This window comes from Brassica napus, chromosome C9 (genome assembly GCF_020379485.1).
Source record: "Brassica napus cultivar Da-Ae chromosome C9, Da-Ae, whole genome shotgun sequence".
Lineage (NCBI taxonomy): Eukaryota > Viridiplantae > Streptophyta > Magnoliopsida > Brassicales > Brassicaceae > Brassica > Brassica napus.
Window position 1 is genome coordinate 25,231,105 of NC_063452.1, and position 25,069 is coordinate 25,256,173.

A 25,069-nucleotide genomic window follows, 5' to 3' on the forward strand; every position below is an offset into this window, starting at 1 on the left:
CGTGACTGGCTTGCCAATCAGGAACGGCAAGGACGCTATCTGGGTGATAGTGGACAGATTGACCAAGTCCGCACACTTCTTGGCTATCAACAAAACAGACAATGCAGCGGTGCTAGCCAAGTTGTACGTGGAACAGATCGTCAGACCTCATGGAGTTCCGGTAAGCATAGTGTCAGACCGAGACTCCAAGTTTTATTCGGCCTTCTGGAGAGCTATGCAGAAGTCGATGGGGACCAAGGTCCATATGAGTACAGCATATCATCCGCAAACGGATGGACAGTCAGAGAGGACAATCCGAACACTTGAAGACTTACTGCGATCTTGTGTTCTGGATTGGGGAGACAAATGGGATCAGTACTTGCATCTGGCTGAGTTTTCTTACAACAACAGCTATCATGCAAGCATTGGAATGTCGCCTTACGAGGCATTGTACGGACGTCCGTGTAGGACACCGTTATGCTGGACCCAAGTGGGGGAGCGCAACATATTTGGCCCAGATTTTATAGAAGAGACAACTGAAAGAATCCGAGTCTTGAAACTGAAGATGAAAGAGTCTCAGGACAGACAGAAGAGTTATGCAGACAGACGCAGAAAAGACCTTGAGTTCGAAGTAGGGGACATGGTATATCTCAAAACCGTCACCTACAAAGGCAATGATCGATCCTCAAAGAATGCCAAGCTGAGTCCAAGATACATGGGGCCGTACAAGATCCTGGAAAGGATTGGAAAGGTCGCCTACAAACTGGAGCTGCCCTCATCGATGGCTCAGTTCATAACGTGTTCCATGTATCTTTGCTGCGAAAATGCATAAGGAATCAAGACAACGTGGTTCCTGAACCACCATCTGACTTGAGAGAGAACCTTACTGTAGAGGGACGACTAGTCTGGATCATTGGAAGAAAAACCAAACCTGAAGGCAGAAAGAATATCAAAATGATCCAAGTCGTTTGGGACTGCGATGGAGAGGAAGAAACGACTTGGGAGCCAGAGGCGAGAATGAAAGCTGAATTTCCAAAGTGGTTTGACAAACTCACGGAAGATTCAGGAAGAAAGACTCGAGGACGAGTCTGAGCCAAGTGGGGGAGAACTTGTAGCGACCGTGTTCCGAAGATCGATGTTAGGATGATCTGAGGACTGACTGGCCGAACTGTGAGAACGTACTGAATGGATTGGATGATGCTGGAAAGAGCTGATCAGAGTTCGAAGGACTTTCCGTGGGTGGATGGGAGAACTTGGATCGGCGCCTGATTAGTAGCGACTAGAGCGGAACCATGTACCCGATTAAAGCTAGGAACGGATCTGTTTTTGAGCCAACAGAGCTCCATCAGTCGGTCTTACGCTCGGGTTATTGGACAGGACGTTCGGTTTGTTGAAACTCAGGATGTTCGGGCAACTCGATGAAAATCCAGGCAAAGCGGAATTTTCGGACAGCGATGGTCGGATCCGGACAACTGTTGTTGGATTCGGACAATACGGTTGAACTGGTTGGCTAGACAGCGATTGTCTGAAATCAGACAAGACAGTTAAGACTGTCGGCTAAGCTGAGATGAGCTGATTCAGTAGTATCAGTCTGATTCGGACAAGGCGGTTAGAGATATCGACTGGATCAGTCAGCTCTAGCTCGAGTTTCCTCTAAGTAAAACTGGCGGGAACAGTTAAAGTCCGAAAAGGGGAAAAACTCGCGCTGGAACGCTTTGGAGCGCGGGTGGCGGTTACGGATTAAGAGCCGCGAGTAAAATAAGCGGGAATGGTTAACTTGGCAGTTTTTCGGGCCTAAACCGCCCAACTGCCCATTTTAGTCGTCTCCTTTGTTTTATTTCGCCATTTCTGTACGGAAAACAAAAAGAAAGAATCAGAGAGAAACTCAGAAGGAGAAAAGTCCGATTAAGAGAGAGTTTTCGATATTTGGCTGGATTGATCAAGTCCGGGTCAAGAACGATCGTCTGTGGGGTGAATCCGACTGTCTGAGCGTTCAAAGATCCGACGGAAACCGCTCAAGAGGTGTCAGAAGAAACCGAATCCAACAGAACAAACCGACTCTAAGAAAAAGGTGAGTGCGTGACTGTAGCCTATCGTACTGAATCGTAGTCTGATTGATAGAAATGTTCTATGTACTGATTGCTTGTCTAATTCGAATTATCTGCTAAGTTCTTGGTTGGTCCGAACAGTCGGTTCCTTCCATCGACGCATCTGGATCAGATCATGCGCCTAGAGCCGTATTGGCCTGCTAGGGCTTGATTGAATCTGATGGCGCTTTGGCTTGGAACGATTGGGTCGGCTAAGTAATTGACTGATGACAAGCATGTTCGTTTATTGACTGATTGACTCGATTGCTTTATTTGGCTGAGTGGGACGGAATGACCGCTCTCACTAAGCATACTGTTTGCTTATGCCTCCTTGTTTGGATGCAGATCAGGACCAGACCCGAAAGGGTAAAGACATAGCTTGATCGCGGGACAAGGGCAGGAAAGAAGGATGGTGGGTTTGGGTAGATATAGGACGAGATTAACATGTAATAGCCTATAGCGAACTGACTTGTTAACTCGAACCTCAGATTATCTATTCAAATCGTATTATGCTTTACTTGACTGTCTGAAAAAGAACGAACACTCTGAAATAATTCTAAGTAAGGAAAAATTTGAAAATGGCCCAAGTCTGATCGAGGAAGTCGAGCCAGACTCGTACTGATGTTACGAAAAAATGGGTCGGGTCTTTTCACAAAGCCCATAAATACCAAGAGAAAAGAGTGAGTCTTTGTGTTGAAGAAACACAAGATGTATGTGATTGAGAGCAAAACAGCAGCTATAGGATGTATGATACTTTCGTTATGTTGTTTGGGAAGTTGGCCTGCGATTTTGACTCTTTTGGAGAGAAGAGGTCGTCTTCCTCAACATACTTTTCTTGATTTCACAACCGCTAACCTCTTGGCCGCGATCGTGATCGCATTTACACTCGGTGAGGTTGGAAAAAGCACGTTTCAAATGCCTGACTTCACCACTCAGCTCCTTCAAGTTTGGTCTCATCTTCTTTAGATTCCTTAATTACATAGGCCACGCCATTTTTGCGTTTGTGATTGTTTTATTGAAGGAATCACTTGTGTAGGATAATTGGCCGTCGGTGTTGCTTGCGGTCGTTGGCGGTGTGCTTTTAAGCGTTGGGAATTTAGCGACTCAATACGCTTTAGCGTTTGTCGGTTTACCGGTTACCGAAGTTATAACCGCAAGCATCACCGTTGTCATTGGTATGTTTCCTCTTTCACCTAAAAACGCCTCAATTGGTTCAACGCCATCTCCGCGTTTGCGTTAAGGTGGTGAAATTAAATTTTTATAAATAAAGTAGACTTTGGTCTCTATTCCTTGCGCCACGTCACAATGGAGGGAGGGGCAAATCGCGCCACGTAAGCGCTCAACTTAAACTTCTCGGAATGGGCCTACGACCAGTGCCGTCCCATACTTTTGGGAGGCTTAAAGCCTGAAAAAAAATGTGGCCTCCAATACAAAAATTTGTGGTGCAAAAATAATCAATTGGTGACAATTCGTCATGTGAGAGTGTTGTTAAAGGGTGAGGTCTTGGGTTCGAGTAACGCCAAGCGCACCAATAAACTATATGGGAGAGTCAGTGAAGACTCACATGTGAGAGGTTAGGATCGGTGCTCTGCAGGGCCAGTCTGGAGCCTATGAAACATGTAGTTACCATGGGGCAGGTTGTTACAATAAGTGAAAATACCTAGGAATTTTGCTAGAGAAAGGTTCGAACTAGTAGCCAAAAGGTTAAATTTTGGATTACTTCACCATTAAACCAAACAAATATTTTGAAAAATGTGGCCTTCTAATCACACTTTTATTTTGTGCCTAAATCAAATGCTTTATGTGCCTTATAGAAGGAACGGGCCTGCCTACGACGACAATGAAATAGTTAGTAGTCTAATGTTTTCTCCACCTGCGTTTCCGCTATTCCTGTTGAGATTCCCTGCAACCCTCAGACAACAGCTTCAGGTTTCTGTAAGGCTTAGCCTAGACGATGAGACGGTTGTCTATACTTCTAACTATTAAATCAGTCCTTCAATCTCTCTCACAGCGATGAATTCAATAGCTTCCTTCCCAAAAGTTCCGATGAAATCCCTGAAAAAACATTATATAATAACCGTCTGAGAAATCTCCAAATCCAGCTTCTTCAACAGAATATAATCTCTTTCTTACTACAAAACCTGCAACAATGGTATCGTACCGAATTTTTCTGATGTTAACAAAGGTCGTTGTTCCGATACCGTAGTCACACGCCTTCTGCTGAGTCTAGGAAGCCCGAGACATCAACAAAGGAGGGGGATGGGTGTTGACATGCTCCTTATTGATGAAAAGGTTTGTCTCTAAACCTGACAGCTTCTCATAGACTTGAAGACATCTAATTTTGTTTGCCTCTTCCCAGGAAACCCTTATCCAAGGGTCTATCAGCGAACATTGGCTTAACACATTCCGACATCTGCTGAGAGAAGGTGCAACTTATGAGATTAGCGGATTGATGTTTTAAGTAGCAACACGGAAATGAAGTTCTCAGATTCAAAAGAATCGATACACTTCACAAACTATACTACGTTTGTTGAGAGGACCGAATCACGTGCTTCAATTCCCTTGGAGCGCTTTACGTTATGCAGCGTTAATGTCTTTGGCAAATACTAATAGTCAGTTACCTGGTGAGTCCTATTACTTTATATATATATATATATATAGATTGTGAATTTTGTGTCCATTGTTTGTGCTAATTTGTTATATGTGCTAATAGGTGATGGAAAGCTTGGAACATGCAATGAAACGTGATGCTCCATTGGTAGCAAATATCTTGGAGGCGCTGTTAACTGTGATTCTCCTCATATTACTGATCCAAGAGCTGGGGCTTGGTGTCTCTTCATGCATTGAGAGCTACCTAGAAGAGGCTGGTGTGTCACCCGAGGACGTAACAAGAATTAACTTTCAGGCTTCCGAAATTTTGTAAAAAAAAGGTTTCCATTTATTTGTCTGAATGTTTTTTCAGGTAAACTACATCTATGCGCATGCAACTTCCACTCTTGCTGGTGATCTTGCTGAGATCAATGCCTTAAAAAAGGTGTTCAAAGCACTTCAGGGATCAAAATCAATGCCACTAAGGTTCGTCCCCAACGCTCAATTTTATTTTTAATGATCTTCTCCTCTTCTATTTCCTGTATTGGTTTGTGAACGTTGAGATAGTGTTGATTGTTATAGAATTACTTATATGTTTAATTTTTCACTCTCTCATCACCAGGAGCATTGAGATCACACAAGTTCAAAGGTTGCAAATGAAAGTTCATAAATATCTCCATGAGCAGTTTGAGGTATTGAATTCACCTGCATAGCAGCTAAAGAAATTAACCTTCTTCATTGCTGATTTCAAACCAGGAAGAGTATGAATTTTTGTTAGTGGTTTAAGCCTGGTTCATGAATTGTAGTTAACTTTTATACCAAAACATGTTGCATATATGTTTCGGTTAAAGAAGAACCGGGTTATATTGTGGAAAAGGATGCTGCAACCTACAAGTCTTCTATCTTGATTTTTAATTTTTTATGAGACTGATATGATGGTCTCTTAGAGACAGTGCGTGTATAAATATAGTTTCTCATTACGTATGAAGTAAGGTTTCTCATTACGAAAATCATTTTTCAGATTGTGTATAAAGTATAGTTCTTTACGTAAATCATTGTTTTTAGATTCTCATGTTTTGCCTTTCTTCAGCTTTTTGATTTGAATAAAGTCAAACTCATATGGTGAGATTTTTTTTTCATCGAAACAGAGATTATATTAACTTGATGGAATACATGATTGGGACACAGAAGCCGGCAAGCCACATAGCTTCCGGAGACTAAGCCAGCGGATGAAAGAGCCATCCCTGGAGACTTTAGCCGGCGAACAACAGACATGTTCCCGGAACCAAAAGAAAAAACGTTAGAGCTAGGATGAAACAAACTCAGAACAGATCCAACAATACAATAACTGAACAATGTTAAAACTGGAAGGGACAAAAAAGAGAAGAAGGATAAAGTCAACAAAGAACAAACTTATTAATGGAGTTCAAGGCTACACTCTTTATTATGCTCCAAACGTCACCACAACATACCACTTAAGAAGCCACGAGCACTTGACATCTCCAAAGAAGACTCATGGAAGAGGTCGGTAAACCTGACGCCTTCGACGAACTGATGATAAGGAGCCAAAGCCCCAAAACCTTCGAGACGAACCGGATATCTTACCTGCAAGCAAATACCACAGAGGCCTAATTTTTGCAACACCTTCTAACGATTAAGCATCCTTCTGAACCCACCAATCACAACAACAGTTCGAGACCACATAAACAGTGAAATCGCAAACGAACAGAGAAACAGTTGAGGAAGAGGTTACCAAACAAACGGTGGGGAAGAACCAGGTCCAAAAACACCAGATACAAAGATCCATGCATGTTCAAAGACTCCTTAATCAGCACCAACCAAAACCAAAAGCTCAACGAATGGATTTAAGATTTAGATCTAAAACTGAAAGAACAAAAACAAAGCCAACTAAACAACCGAGAGACTAGAAGAAAACTACAACACGAAAGAAACAAATAAACAAACAAACCTGGCCGACGGTGGCTTGGAGAGCCGGAAACACGATTCAGATCTGAGATGTGCTAGAGAGAAGACAGAGGGTTTTTAGAGAGAGAGAGAAGACCAACTAATACTGAGCCAAATGCAAAATCTGATATACTGAAATTATAGATAATTTATCCCCAATTTTAACAAACGATATGTTCTTACGATTTGATGTTTAAAAAGTTACAAACCCATGGCATATCTTCTCATAACTAAACTAGAGCGAGACATAAAATGGCAATCAGAATCTAACATAAAGTTTAGATAACTACATTCATGCATAGCTCAAGAAATCAACTACGCATATGCAGCTTACCTTCTGAAATTAGAGAAGAAAATGTTCAACAATTGGTAACCAGGACCTATCTTTCTATTTTAGTATAAGGCAGGAAACTAGAATTTCCTTTGTTTTGCTTTTGAGAATGAAGGGACTAAGGATAACCTTTAGTGGAAAAATCCATAAATACCAGAACACAGTGGCACAAGTGGAACTCCTTGGAGATATTGAAGCTTATTTACGATGTTTATTTACTCCACTAGCAGACAGTACATTCCCGAACAGTACGTTGGTGATCTCATCCCTGTTTTAGACTATTTCAGAAATAGATTTGTATGACCAGTATATGAACATGGTTTATTCCAAATCAATATTCTCTCCTTCCCCATGTAACATACGTTCAATTATTAATCCAGTCTAACACATGAATAAAATTTTCACAATTTTCTACGTGTGATACTGATAGCATCAAGAACAACCAAATACACACTCTCACTGCCATTTTTAAAATACCTTAAAGTCCACGTTCTTCTGCTATCAAAACAAAGGCCCAAACAAATGCTAAACCATTACTTATAGCGTTAACGACAAAATGATGGGCCCTTCAATATCCGGCATCACATGAACAACAAATCAAGTAGCTGTGTCTGTAAATCCGTTGTGGAAAACACATACAAAACATCGAAGCTCTACAACATTCAATAGTGTAATATGAGATATGTTAGTAGGAATATAAGAGCATCATTATCCCAAAAATCCATTTAGGGTCTCTTAATTTTTTTTTAATACTTTTAAGTGTTAAAAGTTATTTAAGAAACCTACTTTAGAGACACCATAATCTTTGTGTTCCAATGGGAGTCTCTTATTTAGGGGTTCTTAAAAAAAAATGTTAACATTGTTTAATTAAAAATAAAATTTATTTATTAAATAAAATATTATAAAATATAACATTTTAAACATAGATTTAAATAAAAAACTTAAAAACAAAGATTAGAAAAAAAAAAACTTCAAGACCATAGTCATCAGTTACCTGCTGCATCAGGTGGTTGACATCGCCTTCGGGAGTGGACAATGATGTTGAACCAGCCATGGCGTTCTCCATGAACTCAGCTTGGACCTCCATATTCACAAACTGGTTCTCAAATGAATCCATCATCTCTGACATCTTCTGCAGATTGCCTGTTGAAAGAAACACAGAACATATGAGAATCCCAAGTTGTTTAAAACACAATGAGCCTACTTAGACTTGTCTAGTTCATGCTATTGCACCTTTGTTGTGTTTCCATAAAAACCAAACCTTTATGTCTACCCGGTAAGAATAATGCAAGTCCACATTAACCTAAATGTCATAACTAAGTCTTAACCAGCACGCATAAACTAAACCCTAATCAAAGTTTAGCAGCACATCAACAGGCTCTTTCTCTAAGAGGAATAGAAAACAGATTCACAGACAAGTATAAGAATGAGATGGAGACAAAAATGATCCTCACATGCAAGAGAGCATATCAAAGATAAATACACAAACCTTTATCCTTTCAAGTCAAGTTGAGACGTGAGCCACGTCTTGCATTAAAAATGGGAGTGGGGAAGCTACAAGTAGCATTGACACACTATAAACATCACCAAAGAAGAAGAAGAGATGAACCAAGTGGGTTATACCACTTGTAAGCAAGTGGGTTACTGCCAAGAATCTCCTCTTCTGCGCTATACCACTTGTAAGAAAGTGGGTTACTGCTCTTAAGTCTCTGTAACAAGTCGTTAACAACCAAATCAATCTACTACACATGCAGATAAACTAGTACTTACTCTATAGTTTCACTGCTTACCTCATACTTAATGTGAGGGATCTCAGGGAAGAACTCTCCTTCCCAATCACCAGAACCGCTACACTTCGCTCCCGACTCCGCAGGACACGTTTGTGGATCAGCAGACTTCACACGAATCAAATGAATAAGTAAACTTTAGAAGAAGCTCAGAAACGTTTTAATGATCGAAAAGATTAGAGTTTTGAACTTACCACCAGAAATAAAGCAGTGTATGAGCAGAGACAATAAAAATTTCAACTTTCTTCATAGTGTTCAACCAGAAGAACAAAACCCTGAACAATGGCGATTGGTGAGAATAAAACAATGACGATTGGTTTGAGCTTAAGCCCAGAAACCCAGATGCAAACTCAGAGGTCTTGGCATCAATCGCTGCAGAAGAGAATCAATTCATCATTCAAAATCTGAGAATTACAGAGGAGGGAGAGACGAAATCAACTCACATGGTCTGGTTTGGGCTTGTGGCAAATGGTTCTGATGATGATCAACGTCCACGAATGTCAGGCTTCTCTTGCGTTTCAAATCTATACCAATAGGAACGCAAAAAACTCAGTACAAAGATAGTAAAACGAAATTGAGGTCGAAGGATCAGGATTCGTGAACCGTCGGTCTTCTTCTTTAGACTTTACACCGGCGAAGAAGGAGATGAGAGGAGAGGAGAGATGAGAGAGAGGAGCAGACTTTGAAGCGTGTCCCATAAGCGACGTCTCTTATTTCCCATAATCAAGCGGCGTTTCTTCTATTAAAAGGTAATTTTCTTTTTTTAAAATCACAATTAATTTAAGAAACCCTCGTAACAAATCCGAATAATGATGCTCGAAGCACCCCCGGCCTTAACCTCCTTTATACTATTCAACTCCAAACACATCTCATATATAATATACATATACAAAGTCAAAAACTCCGCGCGAAACGCGGATCTCTCCAGTTAAGAATAAAAGTGAAAGGTGTTGAAATCAAATTAAGAATAAAAAAAATCATTTTTATAGATGTGAAATATTTATAATTTTTTGATATAATATTTTCAGACAACAAACGGAAAGGTTAATAATATCTCAACGTTATGAATCAAGCACTGATGTTGTTTTTGGTTTTTTTGCATGTCACGGTGAGTTCTATAGGAACCACGTTGAATTATTTCTTGGACGACAAGATAAACAGAGCGGAGGTTCTTTTCCCGGGAGTAGGTTGCTTCTTGATCGCTGTCTTCCTTGGCGCTGCTGTTCACTATTCTAATGCAACTGATGTCAAAGCTAAACTAGAGTCTTTACCTAGCGAGTATAAAGCTGGGATACACAGGGAAGGGTAAGAAGATGCTAAAGTAGTTCCGAAGTATTGTATTCTAATAGGGCTGTAGGATGTTACAAGAGTAACATGTTAACTTAAAGATTTAAAAATTTCACAGGGATTTCTATTCTTCCATTAAAAAAGGTGAGGACAACCCTGAAAAAGGTAAACCCTATTATATATTTTATAAGATTGAGAAACTTTGTGATGATCTTATGATCTATTCTTAGGTTTGTCCTTACCCTTAACAGAGGAAACTGATCTCGAGTCTCATGAGCAACCAGTAGAAAAAGCGAAAGCGGGGACGGCAGGATTCTTTGTAGAGCTAGAGAACAAAAGAGCAATCAAGGTTCAGTCACATTGACCAAAGAGAAAAAAAAAAAACTCGAAACCTTGAACTCAAAGTTCGAAACTTGTTATGCAAGATTGCATAACAAAAGGAGAGTATATTCTTGGTTGGTGTTAAGAAAAAAACTTCTCATTGGCAGGTCTTTGGAAAGAGCACAATGATCTGACTCTTTTTAACGCTCTTCGCTGGAACCTGCCTCTCTTTGTTCTCTCCTGCATTCAACTTGGCAACAAACGGTCAATGGAGCACATTGCCAAAAGGCGTGCCTAAGCTTGTTGTCTACACGGCCTTCTTCTACTTCTCCATCGCGGGTTTTCTCATCGCTCTGATTCTAAACCTCATCTTTCTTTACCGGCCTATGGCAGGCTTAGCGAGATCATCGCTTAAGAAATATGTAAAAGACTCTAAAGGTAGAAGTTGGGCTGTTTTTGCTGGCTTCTTGTGTGGGTTTGGTAATGGTTTGCAGTTTATGGGAGGTCAAGCTGCTGGATACGCGGCTGCAGACTCTGTCCAAGTTAGTTTTTGATCTCTTGGTTTAGTTTTGTTCATACTGGTTTGATTTTGAGTATATGAGTGTCATTTGTTTTGGTTTTATTAGGCACTACCTCTTGTGAGCACATTTTGGGGTATAATTTTGTTTGGAGAGTATTGGAGATCGTCCAGAAGAACTTATGTACTTCTCGTTAGCATGTTGCTCATGTTTGTGGCGGCAGTGGCCATTCTCATGGCGTCTTCTGGTCGCCGTGGTCACCGGAAATGATGACATTTTCTTATATAGTTTTACTATACGTTTGAGGGCTCGTTGTGAATATCAATAATCGAATGTTGCGTTTATTTTTATTTTCTAATCAAGTTGGAAAATATTTGGTATATTTCTAAAGTACATTATAGTTTTCTCGTTCTACTTATAGCTTTATCTGAATAACATTGCGTGTTATGCATAAGTTCAAATATAACTTAAAGTTGTAAATTAGTCATAACACTGTACGACGTAACTCAAATTTCAATGCTTTAAAGTTCAAATAATTCATGATTTATATTATTCTGAGTTACTTATGAGAGAGATTCATAACTTCAGTTAAATCAATGATAAATTAGTCCACATAATGAACATATGCCCCGTGTTGCGATGCCGAATGTAAGTGATGTGATCCGAGAAAAGTGGTGAATTTGAGGCTTGTTATATAGCCAAAGGAATCATGCACGTTCTTTCGAACAATATACTCGCCAGGACTTGTTAATGATAATTTTTTTAACATCTCGTATTATACTTAAGAAGTACCCGTTACAAGCTATGACTGGAACTCATATAGTTCGATAAAATTTACAAACTGGAGTAGCCTTAGTTTACAAGGAATGTAAAAGGAATTCGTATCTCCCAAATAAATCAAGAAAGGGCTTTGTTAACTGATACTCTGATGGTGACCTCATTTGAACTTACAGTGATGAGTGACAAATATTTAAAGACTTCTCTTGTGCGCCTGAGTTATTCTCCTCCACATAATCATTAGGAAAAACTGTTTCTCACAAGTCACATCTAGTGATCCAGATGAAATCATTTAGTCCAATTATTTGCATCCCACATATTTGAATAAGCTGTTGCACACTTGCACCCATATATACATACACTCATTCGGTTTCAACCAAACCTATTCTAAAGTAAGTATTATATCAAACGAAACTTGAATCACTTATTTATAAAAGTTTACTTGTAGTCCAAGAATGGCCGCATAGAGCGTATGTTAGGAGAAACAACTGTCCCACCGTCTCTAGATCCACAAAACGGCGTCTTTTCCAAAGACTCAGTCTACTCACCGGAGAAAAACCTCTCCATCCGCATATACTTCCACGGTGGTGGCTTCGTCGTCGAAACAGCATTCTCACCGACTTTATCACACTTTCCTCACTTCAACCGTCGCCGCCGAAAACTGCTTAGCGGTGTCAGTGGACTACCGTCGTGCGCCGGAGTTTCCGATTCCGATCCCGTACGAAGACTCGTGGGATGCTCTGAAGTGGGTGTTCGCTCATATCACTAAGTCTGGACCAGATCATTAGATAAACAACCACGCCGACTTCAAGAACGTGTTCTTCGCCGGAGATAGCGCCGGAGGAAACATGACGCATCATCTAGCCCTTCGAGCACTATCTTGATTCATCTGTACTTCTGGGGGGAAGACTCCGCCGGATGAATTGGAGACAAGAGATGAAGCCATGAGGAAAATGATTGAAGCTGGCTGGAGAACCGTGAGTCCGAATAGCGTAAACGGAGCGGATGACCCGTTGATTAACGTGGTCGGATCTGGTGATTCTGATCTATCCAGGTTAGGTTGCGGACGGATTCTTGACCAGAGCCGGCCCTGGCATCAAGCGAATAAAGCAATTGCTTGCGGCTTTTCGGCCACATAATCTATATTTCTTCTTTAGTTTAGTGGCAACGCGCACTCATCTCACCTTCTTCAGATCACAGGTTCGTCCATAAGTTGGTACAGTTCCAGCCACATTTTGTTTTTTTTGCTTCTGGTCTTAAATATTCTAGGAACGGCCCTGCATGTCAGTATTACTAATTCAGGACTGAAATATAATCAAAAGTGTATATCCAAGTAAATTAGCAGATAAATGAGTAGATACAAGATAGAGCCTAAAAGGGACTTAGCTAAGGTTGCAACGTGAGGCTCATGCTAGTTAGCACATTTGTTATGTATATTTGGCTTGTTCTGTTTTCTTAGTTTTTGATTTCTGAATGATTTAGTAGTCAGCATGCTTTTCCGAATGAAGATATGATTATGTCAGTCGTTGACTGTGACGGAACTGGCAAAAAAACAAAAAAAAAAAAAAATCTAATCTGAACGCAAATCAAGAATGATCAATTTTCTACAAAATTATATTATTTAAAATAAATAGAAAAGGAGATGTCTCTATCAAATGGGCCTGCCAGTAGTATCACAGCCGCAAGCAAATTCTGAATCTTCCAATCAAATGGGACTCTATAAGCAAATAATTAAACTAAAACTTGCAACTTTTTTCTTTCTTGTCCTCTCTCTGTTCTCTGGTTATCATCTGTTGTTGTTATACATCAAACTTAAGGACTTTTTTTGAGCAAATCAAACTTAAGGACAAAAGCTTCAAAAAGGTAAATTTATTTCAAGAAATCCACTAGTCAAAGATCTTTTTCTTTTTGGTCTCTCTTCTTATTGCTTCTCTAGTAATCCAAAAGATTTTCTCTCTCTTGTATGTATATTGTCAGTTTTCCTGAGATTTTCATAGATCTTTGATAGAACTACAACCCTCACTTTGAATTTGATGGATCTTAATATTGTTTATGTTCACACAAGAATAGTGAAGAGTGTTTGCTTTAGATCAAGAAAGTAGTGAAATTTGGTGAAACAGAGGTTTGAGTTTTATTTATATCTTCTTGTATCAGCTTGTGTCTTGGTGTTCTGTTCTTGGAACCTTCCGTGAACTCTACTAACCTTACAATCTTCTTCTTTGCAGCAGTTTTTGTGATTTTATAGTATGCATAGAGAGTGAAAAGATGTATATGATCGAGAGCAAAGGAGGAGCAATCGCTTGTATGCTCTTGGCTCTTCTCTTCTTAGGGACATGGCCAGCAATAATGACTCTAACTGAAAGACGTGGCCGGCTTCCTCAACACACTTATCTTGACTACACAATCACAAATCTGTTGGCTGCAGTGATCATAGCGTTCACACTAGGCCAAATAGGTCCAAGCAGACCAAATTTCATTACACAGCTTTCTCAAGTCAGTTACATATCCATATAGACATATATACATACATCTCATTAAAAAATTTGTTGGATTAGTATTTGTTAAAATGCATATATTTTTTTTTTGATAATAGGATAATTGGCAGTCTGTGATGTTTGCAATGGCTGGAGGAATAGTTCTTAGCCTTGGAAACTTAGCGACACAATATGCTTGGGCTTTTGTTGGTTTATCAGTCACTGAAGTCGTCACATCTAGTATCACTGTAGTTATTGGTAAACTCTTGTTTCTTTTAAACTACTTTTAAACTGATTCTTTCTTCTCATCAACATTTTTGTTTTGTTTTTGAATAGGCACAACTTTGAACTATTTCTTGGATGATAGAATCAACAGAGCTGAGATCCTTTTCCCGGGCGCCGCTTGTTTCTTGATAGCAGTTTGTTTCGGCTCTGCTGTTCATAAGTCAAATGCAGCTGATAACAAATCCAAACTCCAAAACTTCAATAGGTTGAACAACATTCACAACTAGTTCTTTATTTTTGGTCTGGTTTGGTTATGTTTTAAACTAATCTTGATCTTGTTTCAGTTTAGAGACTACTTCTTCTTTCCAAATAGAGACAAATCATGCAAACAGCGGGTTAGGGAAAGAGAAAGCAAAAGAAGGGACTGCAGCTTTTCTTATAGAGCTTGAGAAACAGAGAGCTATAAAGGTGAAACAATATTTTCATTTTTAGGTACAATCATATGGCTATTAGTTTCTTGAAAAAATCAAGATTTGCATTGATAGGTCTTTGGGAAAAGCACAATAATTGGACTGGCAATAACTTTCTTTGCCGGTATCTGTTTCTCCATGTTCTCTCCTGCATTCAACTTAGCTACAAACGATCAGTGGCACACATTGAAACATGGGGTTCCAAAACTCAGCGTGTACACCGCTTTCTTCTACTTCTCAATCTCTGCATTTGTGATTGCTCTGATACTAAACATCAGATTTCTCTATTGGCCTGTACTTGGTCTCCCAAGATCTTCTTTCAAGGCTTACCTAAATGACTGGAACGGTAGAGGATGGTCTTTCTTGGCTGGATTTCTCTGTGGATTTGGTAATGGTCTTCAGTTCATGGGTGGTCAAGCCGCAGGCTATGCAGCTGCAGACGCTGTTCAGGTTTAGACTTCATAAAATATTATTCTCTGTTCAGTGGTTTAAGAGTGAAAAAAATAAGCAAACAAACTTATCTTTTGATGGGTTTCAGGCACTTCCACTTGTGAGTACGTTTTGGGGGATATTGCTGTTTGGAGAATACAGAAGATCATCGAGAAGAACATATGTTCTTCTTATTAGTATGCTCTTCATGTTCATTGTCGCAGTTGCAGTTCTTATGGCCTCATCAGGACATAGAATATGATTTGAGAAAGGAGTTCACATAGAAAACATCTACAATTTCAACTGCTAAAACTAAAAGGAACACAGTTTTAGTTCATGAACTTGTCATGATTTTAGTCCATGAAATTAGCTCTTGAAACTGTCCTTTTAAGGATGGAGAAGAGCCCTAAAAGAATATTAAGTACCTTCACTAATGGCTGTAGCATGTTCAAAAGTGTTAAGATGGTTTCTTTCCTCTTAGTTATCTTTCAACATCAATTTTATGTTTACATGTTTGATATAACATGGACCTTAAACATAGTATTTGATATGATTATTTTTAGACGTTGTTATGTTCTTGATAATGGGTAGTGCTCCTCATAAGCTCCATGTTATGTTCTCCCCTTTCATCGCTCATGATACCAACTCTAGATATGGCTAAGGTTTCCTCAAGAAGAGGATCTAAATCCACAATCCTCACCACGCCTCTCAACTCCATGATCCTACAAAAACCCACTGGCACATTCAAGACCTGAATTCTATTCTTGGATTCCCCTTATGTGCAGCTCGGGTTACCAGAACGATGTGAAAACGCTGATTTCTTCACCTCAAACAACATTGATGATAGACACTACATGATCCTTATAATTCTTTCTCGACTTCAAAGACCAGCTTGTGAAGCTCCTCCAGACAATGCGACCGAACTGTCTTCGCGGACATGTTCTTTCAGTGGGCTACTGGAGCTGCTGAGAAGTTCAGTGTACCAAGACTTCTGTTCCACGGCACTGGCTACTTCTCTCTATGCTCTGATTGTTCATCAGAGTGAACCAAAAAAAGAAAGAGTTAGAGAATATTTTTATATGTTTTAAAATAAAAATCAATTTTTTATAAAATGATTTTAACAAAAGTTTTAATTTATAAAATTATAATTATTTTAAATAATATTTTAATATTCAATTTTTATCATTTTCGATTTTAAAATGTTAAATTGCTAAAATTTATCATAAGCTTATATTTATGAGAAAAAAACAAAAATAGCACTAAATTATGTTTCCAAACTAGCACTCAAGGTCAAAAGTCACAAAAATAGCACTTAATGTTAGTCACAAAAATAGCACTTAATGTTTTATCAAAAGTCACAAACTTAGGGTTTAGAGTTAAAGGGTGGGGTTTAGGATTTAGGGTTTACGGTTTAGAGTTTAGGGTTTAGGGTTTAGATTTTAGGGTTTAGGGTTTAGATTTTAGGGTTTAGGGTTTAGAGTTTAGGGTTTAGGGTTTAGAGTTTAGGGTTTAGAGTTGAGAAATGAGGTTTTGGAGATAAGATTTCAAATTTTGAAAAATAAAAAAAATTAAAATTTTCAAAGGATAAACTTAGAAATGTGCTATTTTGGTCATTTTAGTTTTTGAGTGCTATTTTTGTGATATAAACTTAGAAAGGTGCTATTTTGGAGATTGTTGAAGATAAATATAGGGCAAATCTCCAAAATAGCACATTTCTAAGTTTATATCACAAAAATAGCACTCAAAAACTAAAATGACCAAAATAGCACTTTTTTATGTTTATCCTTTGAAAATTTTAATTTTTTTATTTTTCAAAATTTGAAATCTTATCCCCAAAACCTCATTTCTCAGCTCTAAACTCTAAACCCTAAACTCTAAACCCTAAACCCTAAACTCTAAACCCTAAACCCTAAACCCTAAACCCTAAACTCTAAACCCTAAACCCTAAACCCTAAACCCTAAACTCTAAAATCTAAACCCTAAACCCTAAACTCTAAACCCTAAACCCTAAATCCTAAACCCCACCCTTTAATTCTAAACCCTAAGTTTGTGACTTTTGATAAAACATTAAGTGCTATTTTTGTGACTTTTGACCTTGAGTGCTAGTTTGGGAACATAAACTTGATTTAGTGCTATTTTTGTATTTTTCTCTTATCTAATAGTAGTATTAATACTTATTATATTTTCGAATTTTACTTTATGTATTGTAAAATATAAAAAAATTAGGGTAGAATTATCTTATCATATACTACAAGATAAGATAATCTCAAAAAAAACGAAAAAAACATATTTTCAAATTTAAAATAGTAAATATGATATATTCGTAATTATCCGTATGATTTTATATGCCGAGTATATGAATACAGTCCAGATGGTATTAGTGTATTTAAACCTAGGATGACGAAGTGTTTGTTATAAATAGACCAATCATCCAAACCTTACGTAACCAAATCAATCATGTATATTTACATAAATCCGGATGTGGAACCAGAACTGGAAACAATATGTCTGTTTCTTAAGGATGCAACAAGGAGTTTATATCAAAACTTGCTAAATCTTTCCAGCTTTATCTACAAATCATTGCCTACTTTTGCTCCGAGTCCAACCACCACCGCTGCCGCTGTGAATCCCGATAGCGAACCATACCTCTCACCGGTGTGAAAAAGGCTTTTGTTCCATTTTTTTTGTTTTTGTTCTTTTTTAATTGACTTATTGTTGCTTTTAGATTTAATTGTTTAATAAAGCGGTAGTTTCAATAAACTATTCTTAGTTTCAGTTCTTGGCAAACATCAAATGGTATGATATTCGATCATGGTTTTGATTTAAAGTTGCAAAGTTTTTGTTCGTCTCCCTCATATAGAATGTTTTGTTGAGCAGCTCTATTATGTTTCAAATCCAAACCCTTGGCTTTACTACGTTTTAGTACCCAGACCTTGTTTTGCCATTTGTTACTAATCTTGAATGTCTTGTTATTTCATTAGTGATTAAGGCTAAACTCAATCTGAAACTGTGAAAGACATATTTACAAAGAGTAGAGCTCGTGGATCTTTCTAACAAAAAGAAAGTTTCAGAGATCGAACGGAATATTTTATTATGTTATTGTCCCTAATTATCCAAGTTATTTTTATATGCCGACTATATGAATAGGTATAGTTCGGATATGATTGGAGTGATTAATTACTACTCCAAACAGAACTAGGATAACAAAAAAATCATCTACTATAAATAAAACTAGATTTTGACCCACGCTTTAAAAAGTGCGGGATTAATTTTTTTTAAAAATTCTACAAATTTTTTAATTATAAGACTTTTTTTAATTATAAGATTAAGTGTTTTTATATATGATAACTATATACATTTAAATTTTATTGATTGTTTATGTTATAATTATAGATATTAGATATGCTATAAAAAAATATATTTATATTTATGAAATTATTTTTAAAGAAGTTAATTTTTTAGAAAAATATAGTATTAATTTTAATTTATTCTAAAGTATTATATTTATATACTAAAGATATTTTCTCATTACATAATTTAATATATTTTTGCACATTTTATTTTTAAAGATAATATTTTATTAAATTATTTAGATTCATATATTTGTTCCAATTATATAAAAACACTACTATATAAGTTGCAACAATGAAAGATATTTCTCATTACATATTCTAATATTATTCTTTGCAGATTTTTTTTTATTTGCAGATTTTAACTTTTAGTGATTATTTATTTACTTATTTACTTAGATGCATATATTTGTTTCAACCATATAAAACTCAACTATAAAATTGTAAAAAGGAAATTTTATGATTTTGTTATTTCTCAGAATTAGGAAAATACACTACAAAAAACACATCAATTCATTTGTATCTCATAAATAAATTATATTAGTTTAATTTATTTATTACCCGCAAAATTAAGTATACTTCATATGATTAGAAATATATAATTATTCAAAACAAGAAAAAATCTGGTCGAAAAAAGAATTGTTATGGGTATGATAAAGTTTTACCGAAATTAAATGTTAATCGTTAATTAGCATTTATGGTTATGTTTTGGTTTGTAAAGAAAATTTATTTGTTACCATAAATATAGGATATCTCTATTATTTGTAAATATGATGAAAATCTAAGGGTAGAATCCTAAATTTTTAAAATAGAATTTTGCTTTAATAGTATAGATGAACTAAATTGGAGGCTTCTCAGTCCTGCCGCATAGGATAAAATATTCGTGACCAATCATTACTAACAACCATAATAATAATATCGAGCCCATTGACTAACAACCATAATAATAATACTACTACTACTAATCGTTTGACCCAGCACACCAACACCATCGTTACCCAATAACATTAAAACAAATCTTTACTCATTTGGCCTATTTTATCCTATGTAGCAAGACTGAGAAGCCTCCAATTTAGTTCCTTTTATTTATAGTAGATGGCCTATTTGTTTTACAGATTCATTTGTAAGCCAACATCTCATATAATTTCCTCTTCCTCTAACCTAAAAATCCCACGATACAGCGCCGCCCAACCATAGCGTCTTCCCATCTTCTCCGGTTAACAACTGAGACTCCAACAATTAAAACTTATTTATTACTCCTCCCAACGAACGGCCGTCTAACTCTCTAAATCCCTCTCTCACAATGATATCGAAGGCTCTTCAAGACACCATAATTACTCACTCTGATGAAACGCATCCCAGCTCTCTCCATTCCATCTCCAGACTATATATATACCCCAACCAATCTGTCTTGCTCAGATCCTCAAATCCATTCCTAACACCATGGCAAATCAAGCGGCAGACACCAACGTGCATGATCCTCGTCAACATCAAGTTCAGATCACAAGAAACAGTGAATAAAGCCTGAGAGTGATAACTGAGAAATGCCTATATGCCAAGTCCCACAACATAACTTTATCATTTACCAAAATGCATTGCAGACTACAGAGCTATCGAGGAAGGTCCATTACTTTCACATCACACTAGAAGCAGTAGTGAATACACCTGACTCAGAATGCCTAACGTCGCCGGTTTGTTCCCGGATCCGTATTCGTTGCCGGAGCTGTTTCTCGCCGGCGAGTATTTCTGGGATTCCGAGTTTCCTCTGGAGCCGTTGTTTATGGATGGAATCAAAATCCAGAAACCGTTCCCGAACCAGAACGAACCGGAGGATTTCTCGTTCAATTTGAATGAAGATTTCGATGCAACTCCATGGGATGTCGACGATTTCTTCGAGCCTGATTAATTTTTTAAAATTTTGATTTTTACTGGTTCTGAGATTTTTGTGACGATGATGATGACGTGGATGCATCTAGACCGTATGCTTGCCTTTTTCGTTTATTGACGTAGACGGTTCTGATAGGCTAGACGTTGGAGCGCAAGAATTGCTTTGTTTATAATTTTAAGTAGGTGTTTTCCTGCATCCTGTGCACTAATTTTTTTTAAAATCTAATTTATATTTAAAAATGAATTATATTAATATTATAGATTTTACTATTTTCTTGCTAATATTTAATTTAGATTTGATATATATTAAATCAATTTGTATAAAACTAATATAAATAATATAAAAATGTATAATTATCAAATATTTAATCTAAACAATATTTATAAAATTTATAGATACATAAGACTAATGATCTTACGATTAGATATTTAAATTTTTAAAAAATTATAGATATTTTTGAAAGGTTTATTAATACAAATTGTATAAGTATACAAAGTAATAATATTTCGAAATTTGAAATGTTACATATGAATATATTTATTTTATAGATGATGTATGAACTATTACCATATTTTAAAAAAGTTTACCAAAAAGAAATATCAATATTAAATATAATATATGAATTATTATCATATTCTAATAAGTTTGCCAAAAATATAAATCAACATTAAATGAAATTATTTATGTCATATTTTTCCGGAAGCCATGCCATCAATTTCAGTAGCCATGTCGTATTTATTTTGTGAAATTGATCGTATAAAAGATGTATAAAAGACATGTGGCAAAATCACTTAGGGGAATGTGGCTGAGTAAGTATTGTAGTTAAGATAAAAATGTCAGGGTCTGTTAAGGTTTTTGGCCCAACATTTTCGTTATTTGCTTGTCTTAACGCGAGGAAGCAGAAGAATATACAAAGTGTTTATAATGTTCACTACATTCACATGTGTTGTTTTTAAATATTTGTTTTGGTTAAAATTTGATATACATGATTGAGTGTATATATTTTTGCCACTTACCAATATTTAATAGATATTTGATAATAATTTTTTTTATTTGTGCAGGTTAATAAATATTAACCTGTTGTTTTTGTTAATTTATTTTAAAATGAAATAAAATATTAAACTTTTTAATTTTTTTGCATTAGTTTTTCCATGAATTATCATTAATTTTATGAGATTTTATTTCTTGAAAATTGAACTCTCGACTTTTTGATATTTGTCTAAACTTAATAAGGTAATATTACATTTAAAATTGTTTTATATAATATATACTATATTGATATTTTCAGATTATCAAAAACGCCTTCAGTTTTAGAATTGTAATTAATTAATTTTAAATATAATGACAAAATCTGTAAATAAAAAAAATTACAAAAAATATTTAATTTATTGTAAATATAATGGTTAAATGTGCAAATAAAAGCAAATATTAAACGTGGTTTAATCCTAAGCTTTTTTTATTTAATCATCACTCCATGGATATAAGTGGAAGGGATTTTGAGTATTGTATAATTTTAAATGGACATCTAATAATAACATTATATAAATAATTATATTATGAAATCAAATCATGAAAATTTAATGAAAATATATAATTTTATCTATTTAATTGCTAAACAAAATTGTAACTATACTTTGTTATTTTTTTTTTAATAATTAACCACTATTTAGGAATAAAGTACAAAATTAATGTATGCAATGACTATAACACAATTGTATAGTTATGCAACATTACAAATTCAATACATTTATCAAAATCTCTTTCTAATATTTTTTAAAAAATATTATACACAAACATATAAATTAAATTTTTATAACATATAAGAAACAAATTGCAGAAAAATGTAACATATTTACACACAAAAAAAAAATAGAAACAACATTATACCCGCACTTGAAGCACGGATTAAGATCTAAAATAGACTAATACAATTACAAAGAAACGGGCATATGTGTATATAATTACAAAGAAACGAGTATATGCCGACGGGTCAACTTTTAAATTGCTATTATTTTATAAAATAAATTTTGATTAAGATTTAGACACAAATATGATTACACAAAAAAACAAAAATATAATTACAAAAAAAAAAACAAATATGAAAATTAAATTTCTAAAAGAAAAATCAAAACAAAAATATACCCGTCCTTTGAAGGGCGGATCAGAACCTAGTTGTATACTTAAAGTAGAAGAAAATGATTTTTCCTCTGTTTTTATATTTGGGACCAATAATGCCATCCTAAGAAACCACATGATTTTTGCATAATATTATCCTTTGCCATTCATAATTATTTTATTTTCATTTTTGTTATGAATCACCTATGTTATCCTCAAAAATGGTGAAGACAGATCAAAGACCTAATTTCTGAGTTGTTGTATGAAGATGTATTAGTAGAAGCTTTAGAAACAGAATGTTAGATTAAAAAATGGAGGAGAAAGAGCAATATAATTATGACTCATTTTTCTCTCTCTCTTTTTTTTTTTAACAATTTGAGATGTTGAAATAATAAAAGTGTATAGCAAGCTGGGATGAATGAAAGCAAACAAATTGAAATACTTCTCTACTGTTGGTAATCCAGATATTTTATGAATGGATGCATGCAAAACCAAGATTACACCTTTTTGTTAGCTTAAGAGTCCTACTGACAAAGAGATACCAAAGTGTATTTACCAAAAAAAATATTTTAAGACATGCGCCTCCCATAATCCATCCACCTAGAAATCCACCAAATCAAATTAATAGTCGTGAAGAACATGATCATAAAAGGTGGGATCAATATCTACCTTACCATAGTCGGGTAGGGTCGGGCCGGGCGATATAGTTGGTAAGTAGGCTTCGAAGAGAGGCCCAATGGGATACATATATATAATTAGACACAATATTTTTCTAAATTTGGATTCTGCGGCAGTATAAAGAAAAAGCAAACCCTAAACTCTTCTTCCCCGGGCTTCCTGTGACGCCCAGACCCGGTTTCCCTTACGGCGGTTCGTCCTCAGTTCGCTTCCCTCGACCAAACTGGCCATATCCGAATTTTTCTCTTAACTTAGGATTTTTATCCAGTTTTCCTCCATGAGGTTCAGCTCAGATCCGAGTGTTCGCTAAGTAATCCAGCATCCTAGCGAATCACTACAACAGACAGTATAATAAACATATACCTTACTGCCTCAGTGCTTCGTTATCTGAAAAATCCATCCGAACACTCCGTCTTATCCAGCCAGCTCGATCAGATACTTAACCGAATCCCCTTGTTCCTTAGTCACTCAGCCAACCATCCCCACGTGACCCAAGCAACAAAGAGAGACGGCTTGGTATCCAACCAGCCATCCAGAACAGACAGTACGCTAACCTTATTAGCGTTCCAGAAACAGTCACCTGATCACCCCCGGATCAGTCAGTACACAGTCGGCTCCACAGCCATCGCTTCAGTCAGTCCTGATCACATCAGGATCAGTCATTACACAGTCGGCTCCACAGCCATCGCTTCTGTCAGTCCTGATCACATCAGGATCAGTCATTACACAGTCGGCTCCACAGCCATCGCTTCAGTCAGTCCTGATCACATCAGGATCAGTCATTACACAGTCGGCTGGCTTGGTCTCCAACCAACCATCCAGAACAGACAGTACGCCGGCCTTGCTAGCGTTCCTGAAACAGTCACTGATCACACCTGGATCAGTCAGTACACAGTCGGCTGGCTTGGTCTCCAACCAGCCATCCATTCAGTCAGTTCTCTTCACGCCTACCCTGCCATCGAACTATCCAGTTCTAGTACGAGTCTCAGTCCATTCAATACCGATCCATCAAGACTCGGCTCAGTGCCATAACCAGTACAGATCCCGAGACTCGATCCTGATTCCAGTCGATCCTCCTTCAGTATGACACTGGTCCCGATCGCCTTCAGCGATCCAATCACGACAGTACCACATCTCTCCATGGCGAGGATCGTTCCAAGCACAGTATCCGATCCTCCCTTCAGTTCATCAGAATAGGCTGATAGCGTATGCTGTCGCACACCGATCACACCGAAACCGTACACAGTATCCGATCGGGGTTGATCAGATCAGGGCATCGAACCCAACTCAGGCCCGCGACCACTGCATCTCGATCTTAACCACCGCAGATAACTCCAGACGCCTCCAATCAGATCAGATCGGGCAACGTCACAGTGAACCGACAGCCCAGCGGTCTCTACCAGACTCCGGTCCGCCTTCCTAGATCTTCAGTACCACCCTTGGCCCAGTCCGCAAGGATCAGTACGCAACTAACCCAGACTCGCGGTCACCATCGATTGCTCGGTTCGGCTTTCCGGCCATGTATCTCACTCTTCTCGTCCCGGTTTCTCCTTTCTTTCCTCTGTTATCTGTCCCAGAACAGAGTAAAGCAGAGTAGAACAGAGCAGAACAGAGTAGAACCGAGATCCCCTTTCTGATCCGCCGGGTTTCCATTGCTCAGTACGCGGCTCACCTCTTACGACTCAGCCTAAGCCGCCCAGGCACCATCGCTCTCCGACGGTTGGGTTAGAACCCGATCAGTCTGTTTCCGCGAACTCAGTCTCTCTCTCGATCCCCTTTTCTCTCTGGGTTCTTTTCTC

General features: G+C 37.1%; 2 protein-coding genes, 2 long non-coding RNA genes and 1 pseudogene across 6 annotated transcripts; 4 read left to right on the plus strand and 1 right to left on the minus strand.

Moving 5' to 3' along the window:
* The first annotated feature begins 2,482 nt into the window (after positions 1–2,482).
* LOC111212761 lies at positions 2,483–6,261 on the plus strand. Its single transcript, XR_007328643.1, has 4 exons — positions 2,483–4,358; positions 4,426–4,690; positions 4,780–5,141; positions 5,278–6,261. It is a non-coding gene; the product is annotated as an uncharacterized LOC111212761 (long non-coding RNA).
* LOC111212760 lies at positions 5,956–9,554 on the minus strand. 2 transcript variants are annotated; one of them, XR_007328642.1, is made up of 9 exons: positions 9,342–9,554; positions 9,182–9,262; positions 8,933–9,110; positions 8,742–8,846; positions 8,441–8,660; positions 6,955–8,094; positions 6,625–6,676; positions 6,409–6,539; positions 5,956–6,260 (listed from the first exon to the last, which is right to left on the minus strand). It is a non-coding gene; the product is annotated as an uncharacterized LOC111212760 (long non-coding RNA). The 2 variants fall into 2 exon arrangements; XR_007328641.1 differs by having other exon boundaries at positions 6,625–8,094; positions 9,342–9,552.
* Positions 9,555–9,783: 229 nt separating this feature from the next.
* On the plus strand, positions 9,784–11,245 carry LOC125592901 (ureide permease 4-like). The gene is made up of 2 exons (XM_048768561.1): positions 9,784–10,888; positions 10,973–11,245. The coding sequence occupies exons 1-2, from the start codon at positions 10,733–10,735 to the stop codon at positions 11,132–11,134; spliced, it is 318 nt and encodes a 105-aa protein (XP_048624518.1). The 5' UTR covers positions 9,784–10,732; the 3' UTR covers positions 11,135–11,245.
* Positions 11,246–11,503: 258 nt separating this feature from the next.
* Positions 11,504–12,985, plus strand: LOC125592556 (annotated as a pseudogene).
* Positions 12,986–13,347: 362 nt separating this feature from the next.
* On the plus strand, positions 13,348–15,815 carry LOC125575030 (ureide permease 1-like). Of its 2 annotated transcripts, none has more exons than XM_048768562.1 (7): positions 13,348–13,504; positions 13,867–14,134; positions 14,235–14,373; positions 14,452–14,605; positions 14,685–14,808; positions 14,886–15,260; positions 15,349–15,815. In XM_048768562.1, the coding sequence occupies exons 2-7, from the start codon at positions 13,907–13,909 to the stop codon at positions 15,499–15,501; spliced, it is 1,173 nt and encodes a 390-aa protein (XP_048624519.1). In that variant the 5' UTR covers positions 13,348–13,504; positions 13,867–13,906; the 3' UTR covers positions 15,502–15,815. The 2 variants fall into 2 exon arrangements, with proteins under 2 accessions (XP_048624519.1, XP_048624520.1); XM_048768563.1 differs by having other exon boundaries at positions 13,349–13,504; positions 13,870–14,134.
* Positions 15,816–25,069: the final 9,254 nt, after the last annotated feature.